The sequence below is a fragment of the Pan troglodytes genome, chromosome 12 (assembly GCF_028858775.2).
Source record: "Pan troglodytes isolate AG18354 chromosome 12, NHGRI_mPanTro3-v2.0_pri, whole genome shotgun sequence".
Lineage (NCBI taxonomy): Eukaryota > Metazoa > Chordata > Mammalia > Primates > Hominidae > Pan > Pan troglodytes.
This window is the reverse complement of record NC_072410.2, coordinates 27,848,283-27,874,686: the sequence shown is the minus strand read 5'-3', so window position 1 is coordinate 27,874,686 and position 26,404 is coordinate 27,848,283. Positions and strand designations below refer to the sequence as shown.

Genomic DNA, 26,404 nt, shown 5'->3' with positions numbered 1-26,404 from the left:
GTTCCAGAAGTCCATCTGGTTATTGCTTGTGATGTCAGCAGCTGTCTTGGCCTCATTCTGTGGCTCTTTTCTGGACTGCTGTTTGCAACAGCTCCTCTACCATCAGCGCAACTTCATCAGTCAGAGATGGTCAGAAATTTCACAAGTAAATTCCTGCTATACTAGAGTTCTTTAAGGATCTGGCCACGACACTAAGGCTCCTTGAGCAACTCTAAGACAGTAAGGGATTTGCTTCCTTGAAGTTCCTGGTGCTAGGATCAGAGCCCCTCTGTCATTCTCCCCCAGGGACTTGTCTCCAGGTTCCTCCTTCCTCGATCCAGGCCTGTGCCTCTGCCTTCATCACTTGATCCTAGCCACTGCTCCTGCTCCACCATGAGTCACTGCTCCTCGCCCACAGTTGTCCCTTTCAAAAATGCTGCCATTAGAGGGACCAGGGGTCATAGGCAGCCATGCTCCCAGTCTTAGCCCAAATTCCCTAGGAAATAGAGCTTGAGGCAAGGATTAAGAGCTGGTGCTTTATGAGGTGCAAACCTAGGGCAACATGAGTGAGGAAAAGGAAGTGAAATAGGAAAGGATGGGAAGAAATGCAAGACGATCCGTTTGCCTGTCGACTTCTACTTCACCAGCTGGGAAGGAGAGATTATTCAGCATGTGCATCTGCTTGGCTCTATAAGAAGTCCACATTCCAGTGTACATGGAGCAACCATGCCTCGAAGCAATAATGGGTAAAGGGAAGCCAAAGGAATTAATCTGATCAGCTTCCTCCATCTCTCAGATGCCCCCGCCCTTCAGATGGCATCACCCAGCCACTCCTAGGGAAGCCAGCCCCCACAACCCACTGTATAGCCCTTCAATAAGGCTGGAAGTGGTGTGAGGGGTCCGAAACCTGAGTGTGCAGCTCTTTGGCCTTCGGCTGGCAGGAGGAGAGCCTGGCACTCCCAGGTAGGTAACCGTCCAGCTGCAGGTGGTGCAAATGGAAGAGCTGAGTGGGTTCACAGGCCCTGGCAGCTGAGGTGGAGCAAATGGCCGAGGGTCTGTGCAGAGGGCTAAGGGATGTGATGAGGCACAAGACACATGCCCAATGAACTCCCTCTGCTGCTTCACTCCAAGCCTGACTTCCTGCCTCAGGTCTGCCTGCCTCTCACACTATCTGAGGCCTTTGGCACCTCTCTCTGTTATGTTGAATCTCATGTACCCCAAATCTTCACCCGTTTGCCACCCAAATCCTTCCTTCACATTTTTGGCTTTGCCCTCTTCCATGATGATGAACAGATTCCATATTCATTTCTCTTAACATCAGCTTTCACATCAAAGTAAATGGCCTTTTATGGCACTACTGCTGCTTCAGAAAGGCAAGGATGCTTTCCTGACAGGATGTCAGACCTATTAGAAGGAAATAGATGTTCTCATAAGTTTTGAAGAACTCAGGGTTAATCTACCTGTAAGAGACAATGAGGACTCATGGGTTTTTATTACAAGGTGTTCCAATTCCACCCTACTGCTGTGTGACACCAATTTATGTGCTGCAGTGGGAGAGAGGTGCCACTGCTGTTCAAGGCCACATTATTCTAAAGTAGTGCCTGTGTCCGTGTGTGAAGAAAGTCTGAATTTTCCAGAAGCACACAAATTAAAGCCAAGAAAAGCAATGAGAACCATATTAGCTTCAGGTACTTTTACCTTCTCCGCATCATACGGAGAAGAGTATACTCTCCTTCAGTTACTGATCATGTAAGTACCAGTAAATACTCTGGGGATATTCCTTCCCCATGGAGCCTGATCCCTGGTGCATGCACACTGGGGGATACTAAAGAAATAAAATTAATAATTATAATATTAGAAAGAGATAGCTGCTATGGTAAAGAAAGTAATGAAGGACAAAAAGGCTTCACAGAGACGGTGAACAGAGGCTTGGCGCTGGTGAAAGAACAAGCCTGGTGGTCATGTGGGGGAAGGATTATGCAGGCTGAGGAAGAGGCAGAGGGCTCCAGAGTGGAAGCTTCACCTGACTGAAGAAGGACAAGAAGGTCAGCGTGGCTGCAACAAAGCAAGCAAGGGGCAAGTCGTAGAAGAGATCAGAGAGCTAGTGGAGGTGGGTGGTGCAGGTTATGAAGGGGCTGTGGGCCATCGTAAAGACTTCTGGCTTTTATTCTGAGATGAGGGAGCCACTGTGTTGAGAATAGAATGTGCAGGACAAGAGTAGAAGGGGTGGGACTAGTTAGCAGGCATTTGCAGTGATCCACGCAAAAGATGATGATTTGAACCATGGGGGGTGGTGGTGGTCATGGTGGTGGTGGTGAAATGTCATTAGATTCTGCATGTATTTTGAGAGTAGAGCTGGTCAGGCACGGTGGCTCACGCTTATAATCTCAGCACTTTGGGAGGCCAAGACAGGTGGATCAGGAGGTCGGGAGATCAAGACCATCCTGGCTAGCGTGATGAAACCCCGTCTCTACTAAAAATACAAAAAATTAGCCAGGCGTGGTGGTATGCGCCTGTAGTGCCAGCTACTTGGAAGGCTTGAGGCAGGAGAATCTCTTAAACCCAGGAGGCAGAGGTTGCAGTGAGCCGAGATCGCACCATTGCACTCTTGCCTGAGCAACAGAGTGAGACTCCGTCTCAAAAAAAAAAAAAAAAAAAAAAAAGAGAGAGTAGAGCCAAAGCAACTGGATATGTGGCATGAGATAAAGAAAATGATGACTCCAAGGTATCTGAACTGAGCAACCAAAGGATCAGGTTGCCATTTACTGAGGTGGGGAAACTGCAGGGGGAAGAGGTTTGGCAGTGGAGGAGGGGGAACACCAGAGTTCACTTTTGAATATGCTACGTTAAAGATGTTTATGAAACATCAAGTCAAGAGGTGGAGAAGACAGCTCAAGGTCAGGGGAAAAGCCCAGGCTGGAGATATAAATTGGGAGCTGACCACATTTGGGTGGTATTTAGAGCATGTGGGTGGAACAAGATCATCTAAGAGTAGGCACTGCTATCCTAGTGTTGACAGAAGAAGAGAGGCCCAAGGCCTGAGCTCTGGGGCATTTCAACATTTGGTTGATTCTTAGATGAGCAGCTTCGGCATCTTCTGGGAAGTTGGTGGAAACACAAATTCTCAGAATCACCTCGGACCACCCGAATGGGGGTGGAGTTCAGCACTGCATTTTAACAAGACTTTCAGATGATTCTGATTACCATATAATTGTGTGCCACAAAATAGCATTTCAGTCAATGGCAGACCACATATGTGATGGTGGTTCCAAACAATTACAATAAAGCTGAAAAATTCCTATTGCCTAGTAATGTTGTAGCCATTAGGGCAATACGTTACTCGTGCTTGTGGCGATGCTGGTGTAAACAGGTCTACTGCGCTGTCAGTTGTATAAAAGTACAGCAATACAATTATGTACAGTATGTAATACTTGCTAATGATAATAAACGACTATGTTACTGGTTTATGTACCTACGATACTATACCTTTTATCGTTATTTTAGAGTATACTCAGTATACTCCTACTTCTAAGAAAAAAAGTTAACTGTAAAACAGCCTCAGAGAGGTCCTTTGGGAGGTATCACGGAAGCAGGCATTGCTATCCTAGGAGATGACAGCTCCGTGCCTGTTATTGCCCTTGAAGACCTTCCACTGGGACAAGATGTGAAGATGGAAGACAGTGATATTGATGACCCTGACCTTGCATAGGCCTAGGCTAATGTGTTTGTGTCTTAGTTCTTAGTTTTCTTTTCTTCTTCTTTTTTTTTTTTTCAGACGGAGGCTTGCTCCATCGCTCAGGCTGGAGCGCAGTGGCGTGATCTCAGCTCACTGCAACCTCCACCTCCTGGGTTCAAGAGATTCTCCTGTTCACAGCCTCCCCAGTAACTGGGATTATAGGTGAGCACCACCACACGTGGCTAATTTTTGTATTTTTAGTAGAGACGGGGTTTCGCCATGTTGGCCAGGCTGGTCATGAACTCCTGACAGGTTGTCTGCCCGCCACCGCGCCTGGCCAGAAAAGGTAACTTGTTGAAGGATGATTCTTTTTATAAATTTAATGTAGCCTAAGTGTGCAATAGTTATAAAATCTACAGTAGTGTATAGTAATGTCATAGGCCTTCACATTCACTCACCATTCACTGACACACCCAGAGCTGAAACCGACCCAATAGTCCCACAGACAAGTTTTTTTTTTTGATAAACATAGAATGTGTCCCTTCTAGTCTTTTGTTGTTGTTGTTTTGTTTTGTTTTTTTGAGACGCGGTCTCGCTCTGTCACCCAGGCTGGAGTGCAGTGGTGCAATCTCGGCTCACTGCAAGCTCTGCCTCCTGGGTTCATGCCATTCTCCTGCCTCAGCCTCCTGAGTAGCTGGGACTACAGGCACCCCCCACCACGCCCAACTAATTTTTTTTTTTTTTTTTTTTTTTTTTTTTAGTAGAGACAGGGTTTCACCATGTTGGCCAGGATGGTCTCGATCTCCTGACCTTGTGATCCGCCCGCCTCGGCCTCCCAATGTGCTGGGATTACAGGCGTGAGCCACCACGCCCAGCCTTCCTTTCTACTCTTAAAGCTTGAAACTTAAATTTATCTGAGTTCCTTCCTCAGGAAAGAACCCTAGGCCTCTCAAAAGTATCAAAGAACGGGCTGGGCACGGTGGCTCATGCCTGTAATCCCTGCACTTTGGGAGGCCGAGGTGGGTGGATCACCTGAGGTCACGAGTTTGAGACCAGCCTGGCCAACATGATGAAACCCCGTCTCTACTAAAAATACAAAAAATTAGCTGGGTGTGGTGGCGGGCACCTATAATCCCAGCTACTCAGGAGGCTGAGGCAGGAGAATTGCTAGAACCTGGGAGGCAGAGATTGCAGTGAGCCAAGATCGCGCCACTGCACTCCAGCCTGGGCAACGAGTAAAACTTCGTTCTGAAAAAAATAAAATAAAATAAAAAAGTATCAAAGAACGGAAACTCACCAGATCACCACATCCAGACAGTGAGACACCAGGCCTCTCATGCATCATGATTGCTAACCTACCCCTCCTGAATTCCTATTTTCCCACACATTGTTACATTTCTTCCCTGCTATATAAACTCCTCACTTTAGTGGGTCGGGGAGATGGATTTGATACTGATCTCCCATCTTCACAGCTGCAGCACCCAATAATCGTCTCAGTCATTGGCTTCCTGTGCGGTGAGATTATGGTCTCAGTCATCGGCTTCTTGTGCTGTGAGTGGCAGGACCTAGACTTACAAGAAAAAAGTTAACTGTAAAACAGCCTCAGAGAGATCCTTCGGGAGGTATCCTGGAAGCAGGCATTGCTATCTTAGGAGATGAAAGTGTTTTGGTAACAGAGTAACTTCTAGTCTTGCAAGCTCCAATCATGGTAAGTGCCCTATACAGGGGTACCATATCTTTTATATTTTGTTTTATCCTTTCTATATTATGTTTAGATACACAAATACCATTGTGTTACAATGACCTGCAGTATTCACCACATAACCTGCTGTGCATGTTTATAGCTTTGGAGCAACAGGCTATACCATATAGCCTGGGTGTGCAGTAGGTGGTACAGTCTAGGTTTTCATAAATACATTCTATGACGTTCACACAAGAACAAAATCACCTAAGAATGCATTTCTCCGAGAGTATCCTGGTTGTTAAGTGATGCATGACTGTTGTTTGGAAAACACTGGCTTAGAGGTGAGTAGAAGAGGAAATACCTAATGAGATTGAGAAAGAGTGACCAGTCAAGGAGGAAGAAAACCAGGAAGTATTTCCAGGAGCAGGGAGTAGCCAAGTGTTATCACCTGCTGTTAATAAAGTGAGATGAGGACTGACAATTGATATGGTAACAAAGAAGGGATATCTGTGATGGGGATGGTTAGCAACAAGAAGAAAGGGGTACTCTAGACACGTTGAAACCAGTCAATAGTCCCATAGACTTTATTTTGGATAAACATAGAAAGTGACTCTTTGGTGGTTTTTGTTGTTGTTGTTGTTTGTTTTTTGTTTTTTTGAGACAGAGTCTTGCTCTGTTGCCCAGGTTGGAGTGCACTGGCATGATCTCTGCTCACTGCAACCTCCCCTCATGGGTTCAAGCGATTCTCCTGTCTCAGCCTCCTGAGTAGCTGGGATTACAGGCGTGCACCACCACGCCCGGCTAATTTTTCTGTTTTTAGTAGAGACGAGGTTTCATCATGTTGGCCAGGCTGGTCTCAAACTCCTGACCTCAAGTGATCCACCCACCTCGGCCTCCCAAAGTGCTGGGTATGATAATAGGCATGATCTACCGCGCCCGGCAGACTCTCTGGTCTTAAAGCTTGAAGCTTATACTTGTTTTATCATAGTTCCTTCCTCAGGAAGGACCCTCAAGCCTCTCAAAAAAGTATGAAAAGATGATTCTGAGAGAGCATTTGATGAAAAAAAAAACAAAACAAGTATCAAAGAACTGAAACACCAGATGATGGCATCCAGACAAGGATACACCAGACCCCTCATTCATCATGATTGCTTCCTTATTCCTCCCTAGTTCCTGTTTTCCCCCACACAGTTACATTTCTTCCCTGCTATATAGACCCCTGGTTTTAGTAGGTCAGGGAGATGGATTTACAGCTGGTCTCCCATCTCCTTGGTTGTAGCATTTGATTAAAGCCTTCTTCCTTGGCAATACTCCTCTCAGTGATTGGCTTTTTTTGTGCAGCAAGCTGCAGGGCCTAGACCTTATCCCTGGGGTTTCCGTAGCAACATCAGCGAGTAGTGTCTTTCATATGAAGCATCTTCTAAAGGAAACTGCCCATCCCATATCTCCTGCGGAAGGAAGGGTGGGGAGACTCCCTTTGGCTGTCATTTGAGGTGGCAGGGTTGTGTCTCTACCACAAGTCCTTTATCTCCACCAGCCCTAGCTGCCTGGACCAAATGCAGCCAATCTACGGACCAGTTAGAGGTTAAGTGTGGTTATCTGTGCAGAAGAAACCCAAAATAATACTGGCTTATACAAAATAGAAGTTTGCATCTCTCTCATGCTAAAGCCCAAGCTCTGTTCCAACAAATTACCCGGGGCTCCGTTCCTTCTATCTTGTTGGTTTACCATCCCTAGGGTCTTAACCTAGTTCACACAGCCCATGATGATTTCCTACGTTCTAGTCAGCAAGGGGCTGTGGGTGCTGGGGAGGGCAAAGGGCAGGAATAATGAGAAGCCTTGGGAAGCCTTGAGCCTATCTAAAAATTGGAGATTCTGCTGGAGAAAGGTCAATTGGACATTGTGGCTTGTATCCACAAGGACATAGCTAATTAAATTTTCTCTTGGGAATCTGAACTGGACAGAAACCTGGCACTTTATTGTGGGAAGGTAAGTGAAAACACGCACTAGCCTGAAGACCCGCCCACCCCTAGAGCTCCTGGGGAGTCTGCAATGTTGTACCCAGGCGAGTTGGAGAAAAACGCCACACTTTGAGACGAATTAAGAGTCCTTTATTAAGCCGGCGGCCAAAGAGACGGCTAACGCTCAAAATTCTTTCGGCCCCGAGGAAGGGAGTTGATTAACTTTTATACCTAGGTTTAGGAAGGGGAGGGGAACTCAAATGCAATAATTCTACAGAAGTAAAAACATGCAAAAATCAAAAAACAAATGGTTACAAAGTGATAAACAATTTAAAAGACAAACGGTTACAAGAAGAGCAACGGTACCAGGTGCAAGGCTTTAAATCTTTCATTATAATTAGATATACGGGGTATGCCGGACACGAACTCAAGGCTTTATGTTATCTCTTTGAGAAAAATCCTGGGAACTTCATACATTGTTGGTGCTAATACCTTATCAATTAATTGGGCTCCTTTGAAATGCTGAGGATCTGCTTACACAGGTCAACTCCTCGCTGAAGGGGGTTGGGTAAGGAGCCCTTAGTGTCTTGTAAATTAAGGGGTCAATTGGAGTTTGTCCGGCTTTCCCAGCTAGAGAGAGTCTTATTTACATGAGAAGCAAGGCTAGGTGATTAAAGAGACAAGCAGGATAAAATTCAAAGTAACGAGTTAGAGTAAAAACAAGGTTAGGGATTTCAGCAAGACCTCCAGGCTCCAGCCTCCTTGGGGCAGCAAGACTAGTTTACTGGTTCTTCTTGGAGACGTGGCCGTTTTTGGGGTTGAGGTGATTTCGGGACTGAAATTCCATTTTTCTTTATTCCGAGGTGCAATATGGTACAAACATCCCTGGTTAAAGTAAACTGAGATCACCTCTGTGTTGGCCACGAAGGGCCGATGCATGGAGGCGCAGCAGCGGGGACACCGCCGGGCGCCTCCCCTCCGATGGAGCACCGCAGCCCAGGAAGGATCCTGCGTAGGTCAAGGGCGCCGCCTTCCGCCCTCACAGTAGCGGAGATGCGAAAAGTCCCACGCCGGGCCCAGAGTCGGCACCGAGGGAGGAGCGGCCCTTCCAGAGTCGCTGGCAGGGTTCAGCCAGCTGGTCAGCGCTCCTCCAGGTCGGTCAGGAACGTGCCGCGGCAAGAAACGCAGCCCCGGGAGCAGGTGGCCGCAGGGTCCTCTGGGAAGCGGTGTTGGGAGTGAGGGCCGTCAGCCGCGCCCCGCGGAGGATTCTGGGAGTGGTAGTTCGGCCTCATGGTTGGCGGGCGCTAGGCGTCCCCGCCGGTTGTTAGATGCCTTTGTCGTCGGGCTCGGCTTCCTCAGTGTGTGGCTGGAGGTCGAACCCAGGGTAGAGGAGGGCTGAACGCATCCCCTTTTAATCTGAGTGTCCGGGAGGAGGGTGGCGGGAGGACCCCCGGGTGGGGGCGCCAGGCTGCCCACGCGTGCGTTCCCGGCCTCTTGGGAGACTCGAGCGGCGGACCTCCGGCCCCTTCCCCTGTCGCGGTTGCCTCCAGCGCGGGCCGGAGGAAGGAGTTTCCATGGAACCTGGGGGCAGAGGTGAGGATTTGGGAGTGATGCGGCCTTGGTGCCCGCTGCAAAGGGAGAAAGGCTACCTCTGGCTGGCGCAGGCTCAGGAAGGAGTAGCGTCACGAGCCCCTTCCTACTAGCCGGTCTCCCTTGGGGTTTTCAGGGCTAGCCTGCCACTTCCATTGCCCTCCTGGTCTGTAGGGCGCTGGATGCCTCCCTTGCCCAAGGGAAAATATCAACACATCTGACAATTTGGCTTTTGATAATGACTTCTTTTTTGATCTCAGAGGAGCCCCATAAGGCAGTAGGAAGGAACTGAACTATCCGACCCTTTTGGAAGGTAGGGAAAGCAGGGATTTGAGAAGTCACGGAATTTGTTTACAATCCTGTTTTGTTTTTGGTGGTGGTGGTGGTTTTTCCATAAGACACATCGCTTTTCTGAGTCAGGCGGTGTTGTATTAATATCTGAAAAGTCAGTGTTCAAAAAGAATTTAGTCTTCGTTTATCCTGTGAGCCTGGAATACAACACAGATGAATCACTGAGGCGTGGACATACAAAGACTTTGAGTATTATTTTGACTACTTAGCACATGCAATATAAAAATATGTTTAATTTATATGTCCAGATGCTCATAGGAGTTCTACTGGAGTTTAAGGGCAGAGAACAGGAGGAGCCTGAGACAGCAATGGTCAAGGTGTCTTGATTAAAAGATATGCGATTGTCGTTTGGTTCCCAGTGTTGACTCTTCTTAGATGACAACTAGCTGGTGTGTGGCACTTCCTGCTAGTTTATTGCCAGGACAGAGTAATCATCATGGCTCCTGTCTCCACTTTTAGGATCACTTTTTGAGGACTCAGACCTTCTCCATGCTGGAAACCCAAAAGAAAATGACGTGACTGCTGTGCTGCTGACCCCTGGGTCCCAAGTAAGTTTAGATTTCTTCTTTCTTTTCCTTCTGTTCTCAGAGCAAGGATATCTTTCCTTCCAGTGCTTATGGAATTGCTCAGCCCTGATGCCTAGACCACTGGGTTCATCCTGATAAACTGATGACTGATGACCCCAAAGGAAGTGCTCTTCAGTTGTGCAGAACTTTCTTCCCAGCGTTGCTTTCTCTCTGCCCACTGAGTGTTTGCTGCACACACATTGAGTACTGTAATTGGCCTTGGTGAGATGCAAAGAAGTAAAAGCCACTTGCTCCTGCATCGTGGAGTTTACTAAGGCAGTGAGAGATATATAAATAAAATAGTTAAACACGAAGAAATAGGTATTTTTTAAACATAGAAATGATTGGTCCAGACAAGTCATGAAAGTCTCTGAAAGAGTTTTTTTTTTTATCATCTGTTTGGGAGAAGTGTGGGATAAATCTGTACTTTGAAAAACAAGAGAGAGTGGGTAGTTGGAGGGTAGAATAAGGGAATATTACAAGACAGAACAGCTTTGGCCAAAAAATAAAAAAAAAAGTCTTCAAATGATGAGGGAGTTGGAGGTCTTCCGAGGATGTGTGGATGTGTGAGTCACTGTGGGTTGACCTAGACTGTGGTGAGGGAAGCTCGGCTGTGTTGTACCCAGACCCCAGGACAGTCTACACTCGATCTTATTCCAGAGGCAAATGAAGGCCTCATGAAGGTTTTTAGAGGCCCAGCAAGATGAAACATGCCATAGCTGATTGGAGAGACAGGATTAGTAAAGATGCTTCTGTAAGATCTGGCCAAGACAGTGGGAGATTGGCAGACCCCTTGGTTCAGGTGCTGGGACTCTTTGTTTCCGTCACACCAGGCCTAACAGCATACAGGTACTGATGATCCTTATAAACCATGGGAGAAAATGCCAGTATTGATTTTGATCTGTGAGTTGGTAGATCGCTTTCAGAAAGATGAGGGGAGAGAAAGTCAGTAGCACCTGCTGACAGTGTCTGATTGGCCTGCCTGTGAGTTGATTGCTGAGGTTTTCTTAGGGAACTGAAGTCTGAAAGCAACTGCCTGTTAGTCTGTTAGTGTTAGCATTGTTTGTACAGAACGAAGATGGTGCACGTTATATTACTTGTGCTGATCACTCCTGAGGCATATGACCTTAAGGGGCCATAAACTTAAAAGTGTGGGATTTCTTACTTGAAGTGTTAAAGAGTGTATTTTGGGCAGAGGATTTTCAGAGTAGGTAGTTCTTTTAACTTTATGTCATTATGTGCTTTGTTTTACCAGTCATTTTTGAAAGACTGAAATATGCATTAGAAAGCTGAATATAAACAAAATTAACCGTTCGATTCATATATATATATATATGTATATATGTGTGTATATATGTGTATATGTGTGTATATATGTGTATACATGTATATATGTATATATGTGTATATATACGTGTATATATGTATATATGTGTATATATACGTGTATATATGTATATATGTATATATGTGTATATATGTATATATACGTGTATATACGTGTATATATGTATATATGTGTATATATGTATATATGTGTATATATGTGTGTATATATGTGTGTATATATGTATATATGTATATATATGTGTATATATATGTGTGTGTGTATATATATGTATATATATATTCAAGGGGCTGTGGCCCAAGTGGTAGTTTAAAGAGCGGTAAAACTGATTCATTTGCTAACCCAAGGGATGGTTTATTTTACTCTAAGTTAAATTGTAGTTGCATAGAAATTTTAAAAATAGAATTTGAAAAATTATTAGACATTTGTCTTATCAGCACTAACAGATTCAAAAGAGCATTACCTGCCCTACTCCCTTATTTCAGTATTTTAGTAAACAAACTAAACTTTGTGCCTGTCATCTAGATGAAGGTTAGGCTAAATACTCCTGCAGTGTTTTCAATGTTTAATAGGCTTCTGTTCTCCTCCCCACTTCTGTTCCCATGCACACGTTTATAGAACACCCCATTTAAACTTGTTTCTATTAATTCTTGTTCCTTCCTTCCTTTCTTTCATTCAAATATTCAACAAATATTTACAGAGTTTCTGCTCTGTGCCAAGTACTAGGCTGCTTCAGTGAGCAAAAATAGACCTGGCCTCTGCTCCTGTGGAGTTTATGTTAGCCACAAGATCCCCTCTATGTGTACAACCCAAGGGAATGGAAGGAACATATGTTCTAACTAGAGAGTCAGGGAAGGCTTCCCTTGAAGTAACACCCGAGCTGAGATCTGAAGGGAGAGAAGGATTCACATTGCTGAGAGGATGGGGCAGAGGGCAGAATATTCAGGAATAGGAAGCAGGATGTGTAAAGGGGCTAACGGGAATAGGACACACACTTCAAGCAGATGAAAGAATGCCACCAACTGGGGGACGCGGGCAGATTGATCAGGGTCGTTGTGAAAAATGACAAGAACACTCTGGGAACTTTCATAATCATTTGGGCTTCAGATACTGTTTTACAAATAAGTCTATATTCTGTGACGTGTAGGAAACATCTTAATTTTTAATATATATGGGACTGATTTCATTCTTAGGAAAACTAGAGAAAAAAATACTTAAATTTCTTGAACCCCATATGTTTTAAAAACTATACCATAAGGAAAATACTTAATTCATAATTACATTTTTCTCTCCTTTTTCCTGTATAAGTAGTAGCAAATTCTGTAGTTCTGTAATTTATTGATACATAAACTAAAAAGTTCATACCTTCAAGTTTTACATTGAAGGTGCTTTCCTTCCTACTTACAGGTAATATGCATTTCTGCTGCCTGGAGGCAAAGAGTGAGTCTGTGGACTACATATTCACCAGAGAATCTTAGTACTGGAAAGGGTGGCCAAGGCCATGTTGTCTGTCCTTTTTTTATCCTTTCTGTCTTCCTCCTCCTGTGCTGTCAGTTTTATTCCTCTTCAGAGGCCTCTGTAAGGAGGCTCATTGGTGAGCACCAATGTGTTTGGTTTTTCAGGAATTGATGATCAGGGATATGGCCGAGGCTCTCACCCAGTGGAGGCAGCTGAACTCTCCTCAGGGAGATGTGCCTGAGAAGCCTAGGAATCTGGTCTTGCTGGGTAAGGATGGCTCCCCCAATGCCTGTGAATTTACCCAGTGTGGTACCTTGGCCTCCTCAGTTCCTAGGAGCTCCAAGGTCCTTATATTCAATGATTCTTAATTCTAGTAGGGCCTGAGACAGGCAATTTCTGCCTTTTGTTTCTGAATATAGTTTTAACACTCCTGGAATTAGACATAAACACCTTTATTTTATGGACCTGTAGCATCCTTCTTCTCAACTCCTTGACCAAGGATGTGGAGACAAAGTGCTAATGAAAACAACTCTTAAGAGAATGGATGCTTATTCTTTAAATAGGCGGAGGTAAAATTAATAAGGGACTCAAACCCCTATCAATCTTCCTACCTCGTGAACACTGTTGAGGAAGAAATGGAGAACTGACCTTACTCTCTCCCTCTCTTACCATGTTCCTAAAGACCAGGGAATGAACACTGAGGTCTTCACCAGACTCCTTTTTCTTTCCCTATGAATAGGGCTTCCAATTTCCACACCTGATGTAATCTCTCAGTTGGAGCATGAGGAAGAGCTGGAGAGAGAAGTCTCAAAGGCAGCCAGTCAAAAGCGTGAGTGTTGGAAACAGTGCAAGTAAAACCCAGATTGTCAATGCAAATGCTTGTGGAGGAGCCTGTCCAGATTTTGCTAGACCCATGGAAAAGTTGAAGTCCCTGTCTCACCCCTATGCCACATCCTAGCTCTATGGATGGTTATCTGTTTATAAAGTTATAATTTGATTTTTTAGAAAGTAAATACTTTCTACTCTTTCAAACCAATTCTTTTTCCCAAATAAGGTAAAATGAAACCAACATTTTAATGTTTGTTAATAACTTGCTTGGGTTCAAGGCTCTAAAGCAGGATTTTTTACATGTGTTACTTTATCTTTGCCGGATGCCATTTTTTTGAGTCTCAGATCAATGACTGTAAATTCATCTCTGGGTTTTCCCTTGCCACCTTCTCTGTCTAAGCAGAGGCAGCATAGCATGATGGTTAAGACTGCAGACTTTGGAACTAAGCTTCCTTGGTTTAAAGCTGATCTTAGCTACTCATTAGCTTTGTGACCTTTAACAAATGACTTGTGTTCTCTGTGACTTAAATTAAAATGGGGATAATGATAGCACAGAGCTTATACTGTTTTGGTGATGATCAAAGGAAATAATCCAAGAGAAATGTTTTAAACAGTACCTGGCTATATGCTAAGCAAAGATAGCTATTAAGTCCTAGTAACTTTTTTGAAAGATGTTATGGATTTGACCCTGTTACTTCTGTCAAACTGGATTACTGCAAAAGACTGTTGGCTAATCATACTTCCTTTTACTCTTACCCTTGTAAAATTGAGGCAGCATAATACTGCTAGATTCCCCATTGAGTTGCTTACTCTGCCAGTTCTGTATTCCTCTACCTGCTTTCAAAGCCGTTGTTAGTCTACCTGCCTAACTTTTTTGCCTTCTCTGTTCTTCAACTTGAACTCTTAACATCAGATAGGCAAGTCCCTCACTATCCTCCACTAACTGTGTGTTCATGAACATTTGGGGCTTTAATTTTTTTCCACTCCCCTTAGCTGGATGTCCATTTGCTTTTAACCTATTCTACCTATTTGTCCTTTAAAATCCCAGGCACTTCCCTGAATATATCTAGTTGAGAACACTGTATTGTATTAATTTATTTCTTGTAGAGACATGATTGGAATGGGTGTTAAAGACCATTTAAGCTTGGAAGTATTTAAACGTTTTTAGCAATGAAGCTTTTCCCCCTCAAATTCTTACTAGGAAGCCCAGGAACTTGGGGTAGATATCTTGAGAGGTTGGGGACTCATCTGAACACATGGAGTTTTGACCTTCCCCTCCCAGAAAACACTGCAGAAAAACACTGCTGTTTTTCTCTTTCTTTCCTTTCTCTCTTTTTTCTTTCTTCTTGGTTCTGTTTTACTCTTTCCAGTTTGCTGGGTCTAGGGTGATGGTAAGCAATCAGAGGTGATTAGTTGCTTTCCAATTAATAAGCTTTGTGGTCATTTGAGTTTGTAGACCTGGACCATGTTGAATGCTAGCTTCTAGAATTTGTGTCTTATCTTGAGACAGTAGAACCAAAAGATTTTTGTGAAAGGGAGATGGTTTTGAGCAATTAGTCTTTTAGCAGTGGTTGGGACATATTGGAGTAGGAAAAGATTGGTGGCAAGGAGATTAGCTAAAGATGGTCATTCTTGAGGCATGAAATGATAAGGCTCTGGTCAGATGGGTACAGTGAGTCTTTGGAAGACCATCTTTCTCTGATCCTATCTCCTCTAAAGGATCTATCTCCTCTAGATCCTTTTTAAAAAAAATCTGCTATTTCTCCATATCACCTCTTCTTAGTCTCATTCTGTTATTTTTTGTTATTTCTTATCCTGCTGCATAGAGGAATGTTGAGTACCTGCACACACACTCCTTTTATGCAGTCGTACTTCTTTGTCCAGTCATCTTTTTTTTCTTGTGTTCTCTCAAGATTGCAAGACTATTTTTGAGAGCTTTCAAGTTCATGTGTTCCCTGTAAATATTCCTAACAAAGAATGAAACAAACATGTCTCATAAATTTCCTACCACAGCAGTTATTTTTCTCTCAGTGTAGGAAATGATACACATGTGTATTTTTGCTTATTTCAGACTGGGAAACAATACCAGAAAGCAAGGAGCTAACTCCAGAGAAGGATATTTCTGAAGAAGAATCGGCTCCTGGGGTGTTAATTGTAAGATTTTCAAAGGAAAGTTCTAGTGAATGTGAGGATTCTTTAGAGAGTCAGCAGGAAAACCATGAGAAACATTTAATACAAGAGGCTGTCACTGAGAAATCTTCTAGGGAGAGAAGCTACCAATCTGATGAATTTAGAAGAAATTGCACTCAGAGGTCCTTACTTGTTCAGCAGCAAGGAGAGAGACTACATCATTGTGATTCATTTAAAAATAACTTAAAACAAAATTCAGATATAATTAGGCATGAGAGAATTTGTGCAGGAAAGAAACCTTGGAAATGCAATGAATGCGAGAAAGCCTTCAGTTACTACTCAGCTTTTGTCTTGCATCAGAGAATTCACACAGGAGAAAAACCCTATGAATGTAACGAATGTGGTAAAGCCTTTAGCCAGAGCATACACCTTACTCTGCACCAGAGAATTCATACTGGGGAGAAACCCTATGAATGTCATGAGTGTGGGAAAGCCTTCAGTCACCGCTCAGCCCTTATTCGGCATCATATAATTCATACTGGAGAAAAACCCTATGAATGCAATGAATGCGGGAAGGCCTTTAATCAGAGTTCATACCTCACTCAACATCAGCGAATTCATACTGGAGAGAAACCTTATGAGTGTAATGAATGTGGGAAGGCCTTCAGCCAAAGCACATTCCTTACCCAGCATCAGGTCATTCACACTGGAGAGAAACCTTATAAGTGTAATGAATGTGGCAAAGCCTTTAGTGATCGGTCAGGTCTTATCCAGCACCAGAGAACTCATACTGGGGAGCGGCCTTATGAGTGTAACGAATGTGGGAAAGCCTTTGGCTACTGCTCAGCCCTGACTCAGCACCAGAGGACTCACACTGGGGAGAAACCCTATAAATGCAATGATTGTGCCAAAGCCTTCAGTGACCGCTCAGCCCTTATTCGTCATCAGAGAACACACACCGGAGAGAAACCTTACAAATGTAAAGATTGTGATAAAGCATTCAGCCAGAGCTCATCTCTTACAAAGCATCAGAAAACTCACACTGGAGAAAAGCCCTACAAGTGTAAGGAATGTGAAAAAGCCTTTAGCCAGAGTTCATCCCTCTCTCAACATCAGAAAACTCATGCTGGAGTGAAAACCAAGAAATATGTCCAAGCTCTTAGTGAGCATTTAACCTTTGGCCAACACAAGAGAATTCATACTGGATAAAGACTATGTAAATGTGGTACATTCAGAACATAGTTATTGAGCATTTACCATACTTGCTGTGGGGGTCTACAAAGAAATTTAAGACTGTGTTGCAAAAAAGTTATTGACAAGTCATTGCTGATGTGGGAGGTAGCATGATTAGACTGTGAAAGTATAGTTTTACATTTTTAAAAGTGTTCTGGCAGAGGACACTGACATTCCCTCAGGAAAGAGGAAAATTATTTGTAACACCCTAACGTGTATGTAAATTGCCATATCCTTGGGAGAGAAATGGGGTGTGCCATGGTGGAAACGGGACATCTTGACTGTGCCAGGTATTTTCATAATACTAAGAATATAAGTTTTAAATAGACAAGTTATCCTTTTAGGGAAGTTGCATGGGTAGAAAAAAGAGATTGAGAATTCACAATGAGTTTGTCCAGAGTCAGGAGTGGTGGTGGAAGGGAAGTTGTCCTTCATTCTTAAGTTTAAGGAGCCAAAGGAAGTAGAGGGAAAGGATAGAAAAAAAGAGCTAGGGGAATGAACCCAAGAAATGTTGATTATGAGAACTACTCAACTGAATATTCACAACCATGAGAAATATAGACTTGCTAGTTGGTCAGTTGAAAAGTTTCTGTGAGGGTAGCCTTACCCTGCAACTAAGGAATGTTGGCTGCAGGGTAATGCAGGGTGTTTGCTTTTGGACTTTTTGTCTTTTAGACCTTGCTTATTGAGACATTGCCTACTAAATCATGTTAATTCCAAGGGTCAAGAACAACAGCTTAGAAAATTGAGTACAGAAGAGACCTTTGATGTGTTCAAACTGTTTTAAGTTATCTGAGTTACCTGAGAATGTGCTTATTTACAAAGATTTACCTCAGTTGTATCTAGTTTGTACCTTAGATTTTTTTATAGCTTATAGTAAAGTTTAGTTGTAGATTTGCACTGACACTGCATATTAGATTATGAAAAACTCGAAAAGACTTTGACATACCTTTTACCATTTTACTCTTGGGTAGAGGCAGGTGGCATCTTTTTATAATTTTTTCATTGAAACTTTGAAGATTATTGGACATATTATTTTGAGTGCAGTGTTTTTAATTTTAGGAAGTTATACTATGATGTATCTTGGTGTGAATTTCTTTTAGTTTACCCTGTTTGGGGTTTGCTTAGCTTCTTCAATCTGTAGGTTTATGTCTTTTGCCAAATTTGGGAGATTTTCAGCCCTCATCTCTTTAAATACATTTTAGCCCCCACCTTCTACTCCTTTTCTTCTGGGACTCTAATGAAAGAAATGTTAGCTCTTTGGTTGTAGTCTCACAAGTTCCTGAGGCTCTGTTCATTTTTTCTTGACGATTTTTGTCTGAATCTGCTCAATCTGCCATAACAAGATAGCATAGACTGACTGAGTGGCTCAAAAAAATATGTATTTGTAACAGTTCTGGAGGCTGGGACGTCCAAGATCAAGGTGCCTGCTGACTCTGCTTCTAGTGAGGGCTTTCCTCCTGGCTTACAGATAGCTGCCTTCTCACTGTGTCTTCTCATGTCTGTAGTGCATGCAGATGGGGGGCCAGTTGGGAAAGGGAGAGAGAAATAGCTCCCTCTTCTTATCAGTCCACCAGTTCTAGCAGATTAGGACTCTGCCCTTATTACCTCATTTAACCCTAATTACCCCCCTGAAAACCCTGTCTCCAAATGAATTCACACTGGGGATTAGGACTTCAACAAAATTTTGGGGAAGAGGGGATACGTTTAGTCCATAACATTCCACCCCAGCCCCCCACCGAATTTATGTCCTTCTGTGCAGAATACGTTTATTCCATTCCAACAGCCCCCAAAGCCCTAACTCATTCTAGCATTAGCTCTAAAGTCAAGACCTTCAGGTAAATATCACCTAAATCAGATATGGCTAAGACTCAAGATACAATTCATCCTGAGGCAAAATTACTCTGCAGCTGTGAACCTGTGAAACCAAACAAGTTATGTGCTTCCAAAATACATTTGTGATCTGGACATAATGTAGGCATTCCCATTCCACAGGGGGAGAAATAGGAAAGTACGAGGAGGGATGCATCCTGAGCAAGTCTAAAACTTAGCAAGGCAAATTACATTAGGCCTTCGTTTCGTCAGATCTTGTGAGAATAACCCTCTTTTGCTCAATGCTCTGCCTTCCAGATCCACTGGGGTAGTGGTCCTATCTCTGTGGTACTGCCAGGTAGCCCCTCTCCTAAGCCTCTGCAGGACAATTCTGCCCCTAAGTCTTCAGTTGGAGGCTTTCTGTTCTGTTGAGACCAGGGTGATGGTTCCACCCTTTGAAACAGGAGGCATCCCCAATGGTCTCTGAATTGCTTTCAGGGTCATTCTCTTTTCTTGAAGGATAACACATATTCATAGACAAATGGCTCTCTAGTCTGGTTCTATAGGATCTAAGAAGTCCTAAAGCCTGCCTTCATTTTATTTTGTTGTTTTTCTGTCCCCTTTAGTGCCAGGTGGCTGTGTTTCTGCTGTTATAATCCCATTTATATTCCTGGCTTCTCCTGGGGCTGCTAAACCCATCTGATCTATTTATCAAATGGTTGTTAAGCCACACTCTTAGTGTTTTCTTCGTAGCAAATTTTCTCATATTTTTGTGATATGGATAGAATTTTCAAATCTCTTTAATTGTGCTTCCTTGTTTCTTAACAGTTCCTTTTTCACTTAATGTCTCTCCTCTCACATTTTACTACAAGCACTAAGGGGACCCAAGCTGTGCCTTCAGTGCTTTGCTTAGAAATCTCCTAAATAAACACTTTCATCACTCTCAAGTTCTGCCTTTCAGAAAACACTAGAACAGTTCAGAGAAGTTCTTTGCCACTTTATAACAAGAACCACCTTTTTTTTTTCCCAGTTCTAATAACATGTACCTCATTGCCATCTGAGACCTTGCCAGAGTGGCCTTTAATATCCATATCTCTAGCATGTACCTCAAAACTCTTTTAGCCTCTACCCATCACCCAGTTCCAAAGCTGCCTTCACATTTTGAGGTATTTGTTACAGCAGCATCCCCCTTCTGGGTACCAAAATCTCAATCTGCTTGTTCTGCCATAACAAAAATCCGTAGACTGGGCAGCTCAAACAACAGAAATTTATTTCTCACAGTCTTGGAGGCTGTAAGTCTAAAATCAGGGTCCAACAGCGTTCAGTTCCTGGCTTGTAGATGGTTGCCCTCTCACTGTGTTCTCACATGACATTTTCTGAGTGCATAGGTGTGGAGAGAAATTGGATTGGGACCCCACCTTTAAGGTCTCTTTTAACCTTAATTACTTCCTCAGAACCTATCTCCAAATATAGTCACATTGAGGGTTAGGGTGTCAACATAATGAATTGGGGTCGTGGGGCCATAGTTCATAACAGTTTTCTCTCTTCAGATTGAGCATTTTCTTTTTGTTTGTTTGTTTGTTTGTTTGTTTGAGAGGGAGTCTCGCTCTCGTCCAGGCTGGAGTGTAGTGGTGTGATCTCGGCTAACTGCAAGCTCCGCCTCCCAGGTTCATGCCATTCTCCTGCCTCAGCCTCCCAAGTAGCTGGGCCTACAGGCGCCTGCTACCATGCCTGGCTAATTTTTTTTTTTTTTTTAATATTTTTAGTAGAGACACGGTTTCACCATGTTAGCCAGGGTGGTCTCGATCTCCTGACCTCATGATCCGCCCACCTCGGCCTCCCAAAGTGCTGGGATTACAGGCATGAGCCACCGCCCCGGCCAAGTATTTTCTGTTTTTATATCTTCAAGTTCACTAGATCTTCCCTCTGTCCTTTTGATTCTGCTGTTGAGACCATCCTTGAGTTTTATTTCAGTTATTGTATTTTTCAGTTCTGTTTGATTCTTTGTTCTGTTTCCTTGCTGAGAGCCTTTCTTTGCTTATTTTGTTTGTATTAAGCATGTTTGTAATTACTCATTGAGGCATTTTTGTGATGGCTGCTTTAAAATCCTCGCAGGTTATCCGTTAGGATAACAGATGTTAATCTGTGTCGTCTCAGTGTTGACATCTTTGGGTTATCTTCTCATTTAAGTTGAGATTTTCTTGGTTCTTGGTGTGATGAGTGATTTTCAGTTGAAGTCTGGACATTTTGAGTATTTTGGTATGAGATTTGGTATCCTATTTAAGTCTTCTGCATTGACAGGCCTCCTCTGATACCACTGTGGTGGAGAAAGTGTTGCAGGGGGTGCTGCCTCATTACTTTAAGTTGATGTTGGAAGTCCAGGTTCACCGTTGACCTCTAATGACTCCTGGGGCAGGGGTCCTTAATACTGCTGGGCAAGGGTGGGATTTACAGCTCCCCACTAGGCCTCTGCTGACACCACACTGGCTGGGGAAGATCAGGAATGCCTTGTTATTGCTACTTACATGGCCTCGATTGACAGCATGGTGTGGGGTTGAGGGTAACATCATTACTATTGGGAATTGGTGTAAGTCCTGACCCCCCACTTGGCTTCCACTGAGACCACACCAGTAAGGAAGAAGAGAGATGGCTCTGGGTAGGGGGGACGCTGCCAGGGCAATGTGTGGGGAGGGGTGGGTTTTAGAAATCTGTCTGCTCAGTTGGTCTTCTCTGATACCACCCCAGGGTAAAGGTGGAGGACTGAGGAGCCTTGTTACAGCCTGGTGAGGGTGGAAGTATAGGTGTTTGTTGGCGGGGATAGGACCATAGCTTTCTTCTGTGGTCTTTGAAGTAGGATTGTGGTTTTCTAAACATTTTCTGTCTTGCTAGGCTGCTCCCTTCCCAGTCCTTTGGCTAGAAAAAGCAGATTTTTCTTGGGGCTTTTTTTTTTTGGTCTGTGCCTGTTGGCGTTTCCGGGTTACCAGCTTCTCTAGAACCCGATCTGGGATAGATGAGGCAATAAGAAAGCCCAAGAAAGTCACTGCTGTGTTCTTCCTCAGGTTCTGAGGTCCCTGGCCAGTCCATTCTCTCTCCACCTTTTAGAACTTTCTTATGTTTGCTTTGTATATAATATCCTGGATTTTTAGTTGTAGTTAGTGAGAGCAATAGGAGAAAGTAGTGCTCCATCTTTCCCATGACATCCTTGTGCTTGACACTGAAATCACACATCAAGTTGTGGTATATATAGGGTTTGTGGTATATAACCTAAGGGTTTGTGGTATATACAGGTCATTTGTCCTGAAGATAAGCTGCCAATTTGATAGGTAGAAACTATCAGCCTGCTTCATCTAGCTTTGAAGGAACAATAGTTTATAAATTGAGGAAACACCAGTATTTAATTGTAGGTTATAAACTGGAGAAGAATAGCTATGACTAAGAATGTAAACTGTAGGGTTACATTTTTTTTATTTGTATTTTTGTTTGAAAAACATATGAGAAGCACTGGAGAACTGGACTCAGAATTTCGGATTTTTTTCCAATTATATATTATCTACATGTGGCTATCTGTTCACTTTAATTTGCCATATGACATATGATATCATAGAGAATCAACAAAATAAAGAATGAAAATAACTGAGATTTGGGACAAGTCACCTTCATCCTTTGAAATCTGTTTCCTCATAGATATATGTTTTAAAATTTAATGCCTACTTGAGAATGATTGCAAGAGTTAGGTCGAAAATGGATGCAAATGTGGTTTGTAAGCTATCAGGTGCTACGTAACTATTAGGTATTATTCATATAGTCATTTAGAAGACATATCCATCATGTATGCTTCACAGTGGTGTAGCCCAATAAAAACAACTGTGAATATAATGGAATGAGGCTTTTTATCTTTTTAAGTAAGTTTTCTGGGATCCTGTTAAAATCTGCAGCTTTTGAGATAATCATATGGTTCCTTTTAATCTATTAATGTGGTAAAGTACATTGATTTTCTGATGTTAAAGAATCCTCGCACTTCTGGGATGCAATTTCATGATTTTTTTCTCCATCTCTGGGGGAGTTTGTGTCCCTTGAATTTTAGTTGTATTCATCTGTTAAACTGGGATTATTGTGTTTGTAGTGTGTGGTATGGTTGGTTTTAGGGGCTATTTAGATTTACTGTTTCTTCTAGAAAGTTGTAGGTTTTTCTAAAAATGTATCCTTTTTGGTCATCGAGTTGTTTAAAATATTTTTATTTTCAAGTACTTGTTCTGTTTGAACTTAGTCCCATTTTTCTTTCCTGATATTGCTTATTTGTATCCTTTCTTGGTAATGTTTCTAGAGATGTGTCAACTTTACTAGTCTTTTAAAATAACTGACTTTTTGAACTTTTGCAAAAATCAACTTTTATCAAAGTGCACAATAAAATTCACCCACTTAAAGGTGTTTGCTATGGTGGATGAAGATATTACCCTTGTAACTACCACCATAATTGTGTGTGTGGTTATAATAGTTCCTTCTTCTCCTCCTCCCTCCCTCTCTCCTCCTCCTCCCTATCTTCCTCCTCCTTTCACCCCTTTCTCTTTCTTCCTCCCTTCTTCCTTTCTTCCTTCCACAGTTCTGTCTTAAAATGACCTATGTAGACTTGTGTCACCATCACCACAAAGGGTACAGAACAATTCCACTGCACCAACAAATTCCACCTGTGCTGCTTTTTTTTAAGAGTGGCTCCCCACCCGGCATTGAGTGTAAAAGCTTTGATTTTCATCAGTGTTGTGTCATTTATTCATTTTTATTGCTGAGTAGTTTTCCATGTTAGGTACCACAATATTCTTAGCCATTAACCCACTGAAGCACATTTAGGTTGTTTATAATTTTTAGTGATTATGAATAAAACTATTAGAGACATTAGGTTTTTGTATGAACATAAATATTCATCTCTGTAGGGTAAATATTGGAGTGAAATGGTGAGGTCATATGGTGAGTGTATGTTTACCTTTGTAACACAGGGCCAACCTTTTCCAGAATGATTGATTAATTTTGTTTTCCCACCAGCAACGTAAGAAGATGTGGTTGCTCCATAATTTGCCAACACCGGGTATTCTCATTGTTTTTATTTTATCCATTCTAGTAGATGTGTAGTGGTATCTCAATGTGGCTTCAATTTGCATTTCCCTAATGACTAATGATGTTGAGCATCTTTTCGTGTGCTTATTGTCCATCTGTGTATCTTTGATGAAGTGTTCAAATCTTTTGCCATTTTAAAAGAATTCTATTGTTTGTTTTCCTAGTTTAGTTTTGTAGTTTGTGGCTTGTCTTTTTATTCTCTTTTATTCAATTTTTATTTCAGTGTCTTTTATAAAGCAAAGGTTTTAAATTTTAATGAAGTCCAGTTTTTCCCTCTATGGACCATACTTTGATGTCATATTTAAGAACCCCATCCCTAACTAATGTTTAGGAAATTTTTCTTCTACTAGCTTAATGATAATGTTTTTCACTTACATCCATTTTAGGTAATTTTTATATAAGGTGTTAAATAAAGGCCCAGGCTCATTGTTTTTACATGTGGTTATCCAGATGTTTCAGCATCATTTGTGGAAAACAGTGTTTCTCCATTGAATTGCCTTTGCCCTTTTGTCAACAATTGATGGATCATAGTTAAGTGGGTCTGTTTCTCAGTTTTCTGTTCTATTCCATTGATCTATGTGTCCATCCCTTTGCCAAAGCCACACATTGTCTTGATTACTGTAGCTTTGTAGTAAATCTCAAAATCAGGTAATGTAAGCCCTTCAAATTTATTCTTTTTCTAATTTATATGTTTCCACTGTCATATATTTGTCTATATATTATGTCAAGTTTTACTTTATATATTTTGACACTCAGTTGTTATCCGAATACAGGCTAAGAATTGTCATATCTCTGGTGATTTGAATGTTTTCCCATTACATAGCAACTTTCTTTAAACATAAGAATACTTTATAACAGATAATATTGGGGTTTTGGGGGAGGAGGTTTGAAACAAGGTCTCACTCTCACCCAGGCTGCAGTACAGTGGTGGTGCGAATTTGGCTCTTTGCAACCTCAACCTCCTGGGCTCAAGCAGTCCTTCCACCTCAGTCTCTCGAGTAGCTGGGATTACAGGCATGCACCACCACACCCAGCTAAATTTTTTGCATCTTTTGTAGAAATGGGGTTTCACCATGTTGGCCAGGCTGGTCTTGAAATCATGAGCTCAAGCAATCTGCCCACCTTGGCCTCCCAAAGTGCTGGAAATACAAGCATGAGCCACTCTGCTCCACCACAGATTTATTGAGATATAATTTATATACCATAAAATTCATCCATTTAAAATGTACAATTCAGTGTTCTTTGTGTATTCACAGAGTTGTATGACCATCACCACAATAAATCTTAGAACATTATCACCTCTAAAATAAAACTTTTAGCTATAACCTCTGCTATGGTCTGTATGTTTGTGTACCCTCGAAATTCATAAGTTGCAATCCTAACCCCTAAGGTGATGGCATTAGGAGATGGGGCCTTTGGGAAGTGATTAGGTCAAGAGGGCATAGCCCTCATGAATGAGCTCAGTGCTCCTGTGAAAGTGGCCCCAAACAGATCACTCACCCATTCTCGACCTTGTGAGGACACAATGAAAAGACAGTCATCTGTGAGCTAGAAAGTGGGTTCTCACTCAAATTTCATTATGCTCGTGCCTTGGACTTCCCAGCCTCCAGAACTGTAAGAAATCATTTATTGTTTATAAGCTACTCAGTCTATGGTGCATTTGTTATGGCAGCTGGAACAGACTAAGATAACTCCTAACTCCTCTATTCTCCCCAGCACTAGGCAACCATGAATACACTGTCTATGTTTGTAGATTTGCCTGTTCTGGACATTTCATATAAATGGAATCATACAGTCATCATACAGTATATGATCTGATGTGGTTTGAAGGTGTATTAGCCCGTTTTCACGTGCTATAAATAACCTGAAACTAAGTAAGTTATAAGGAAAAGAGGTTTAATTGGCTCACGGTTCCACAGGCTTTACAGGAGGCATGGCTGGGGAGGCCTCGGGGAGCTTACAATCATGGGGGAAGGCAAAGGGGAAACAGGCTCATCTTACATGGCCAGAGCAGGAGAGGGGGAAAGGTGCCACACACTTTAAAACAACAAGATCTCATGAGAACTCTTATAACAAGAATAGCACCAAAGGGGGAAATCTGCCCCCGTAATCTAATCACCTCCAATCAGGTCCCACCTCCAACATTGAGGATTACAATTTGACATGAGATTTGGGCAGGGCCACAGACCCAAACCATATCAGAATGTGTCCCCTAAAGTTCATGTGTTGGCAGCTTGATCCCCAGTGAGGTGGTTCTGGGAGGTAGGGCCTAATGGGAGGTCAGTGGATTATGGGGGCACCACCCTCATGAATGGATTAATACTATTCTCGTGAGAGTGGGTCTGTTATCACAGGAGTGGGTTCCTTACAAAAGAACAAGTTTGGCTCCCTCTTGCTCCTCTATTGCCCTCTCTTTGCCCTTTGGCCATGGGATGATGCAGCAAGAAGGCCCTCAACAGATACTAGCTCCTTGATTTTGGACTTCCTAGGCTCCAGAACGGTGAGGAAATAAATTTCTATTCGCTATAAATTACCCATTATAGCATTCAGTCATAGCAGCACAAAAGGGGCTAAGACATGGTCTTTGTGATTGGCTTCTTTCACGTACCATAATGTTTTCATAAGGTTTATGTTATAGAATATATTAGTGCTTCATTTATTTTAAAGACATTCTTTCCT

The 26,404-nt window shown here is 42.6% G+C and overlaps 1 protein-coding gene across 1 annotated transcript; it reads left to right on the top strand.

The window, feature by feature from the left end:
- The first annotated feature begins 8,561 nt into the window (after window positions 1-8,561).
- On the top strand, window positions 8,562-25,055 carry ZNF892 (zinc finger protein 892). The gene is made up of 5 exons (XM_515618.9): window positions 8,562-8,893; window positions 9,701-9,789; window positions 12,778-12,880; window positions 13,353-13,442; window positions 15,513-25,055. Exons 1-5 carry the CDS (start codon window positions 8,875-8,877, stop codon window positions 16,778-16,780), a joined length of 1,569 nt encoding a protein of 522 aa, XP_515618.3. The 5' UTR covers window positions 8,562-8,874; the 3' UTR covers window positions 16,781-25,055.
- Window positions 25,056-26,404: the final 1,349 nt, after the last annotated feature.

Coding starts and splice junctions, on each gene's coding strand:
- ZNF892 (XM_515618.9), top strand. Junction 12,881..13,352: donor TAGGAATCTGGTCTTGCTGG/GTAAGGATGGCT, acceptor CCCTATGAATAG/GGCTTCCAATTTCCACACCT. Junction 13,443..15,512: donor AAAGGCAGCCAGTCAAAAGC/GTGAGTGTTGGA, acceptor TGCTTATTTCAG/ACTGGGAAACAATACCAGAA.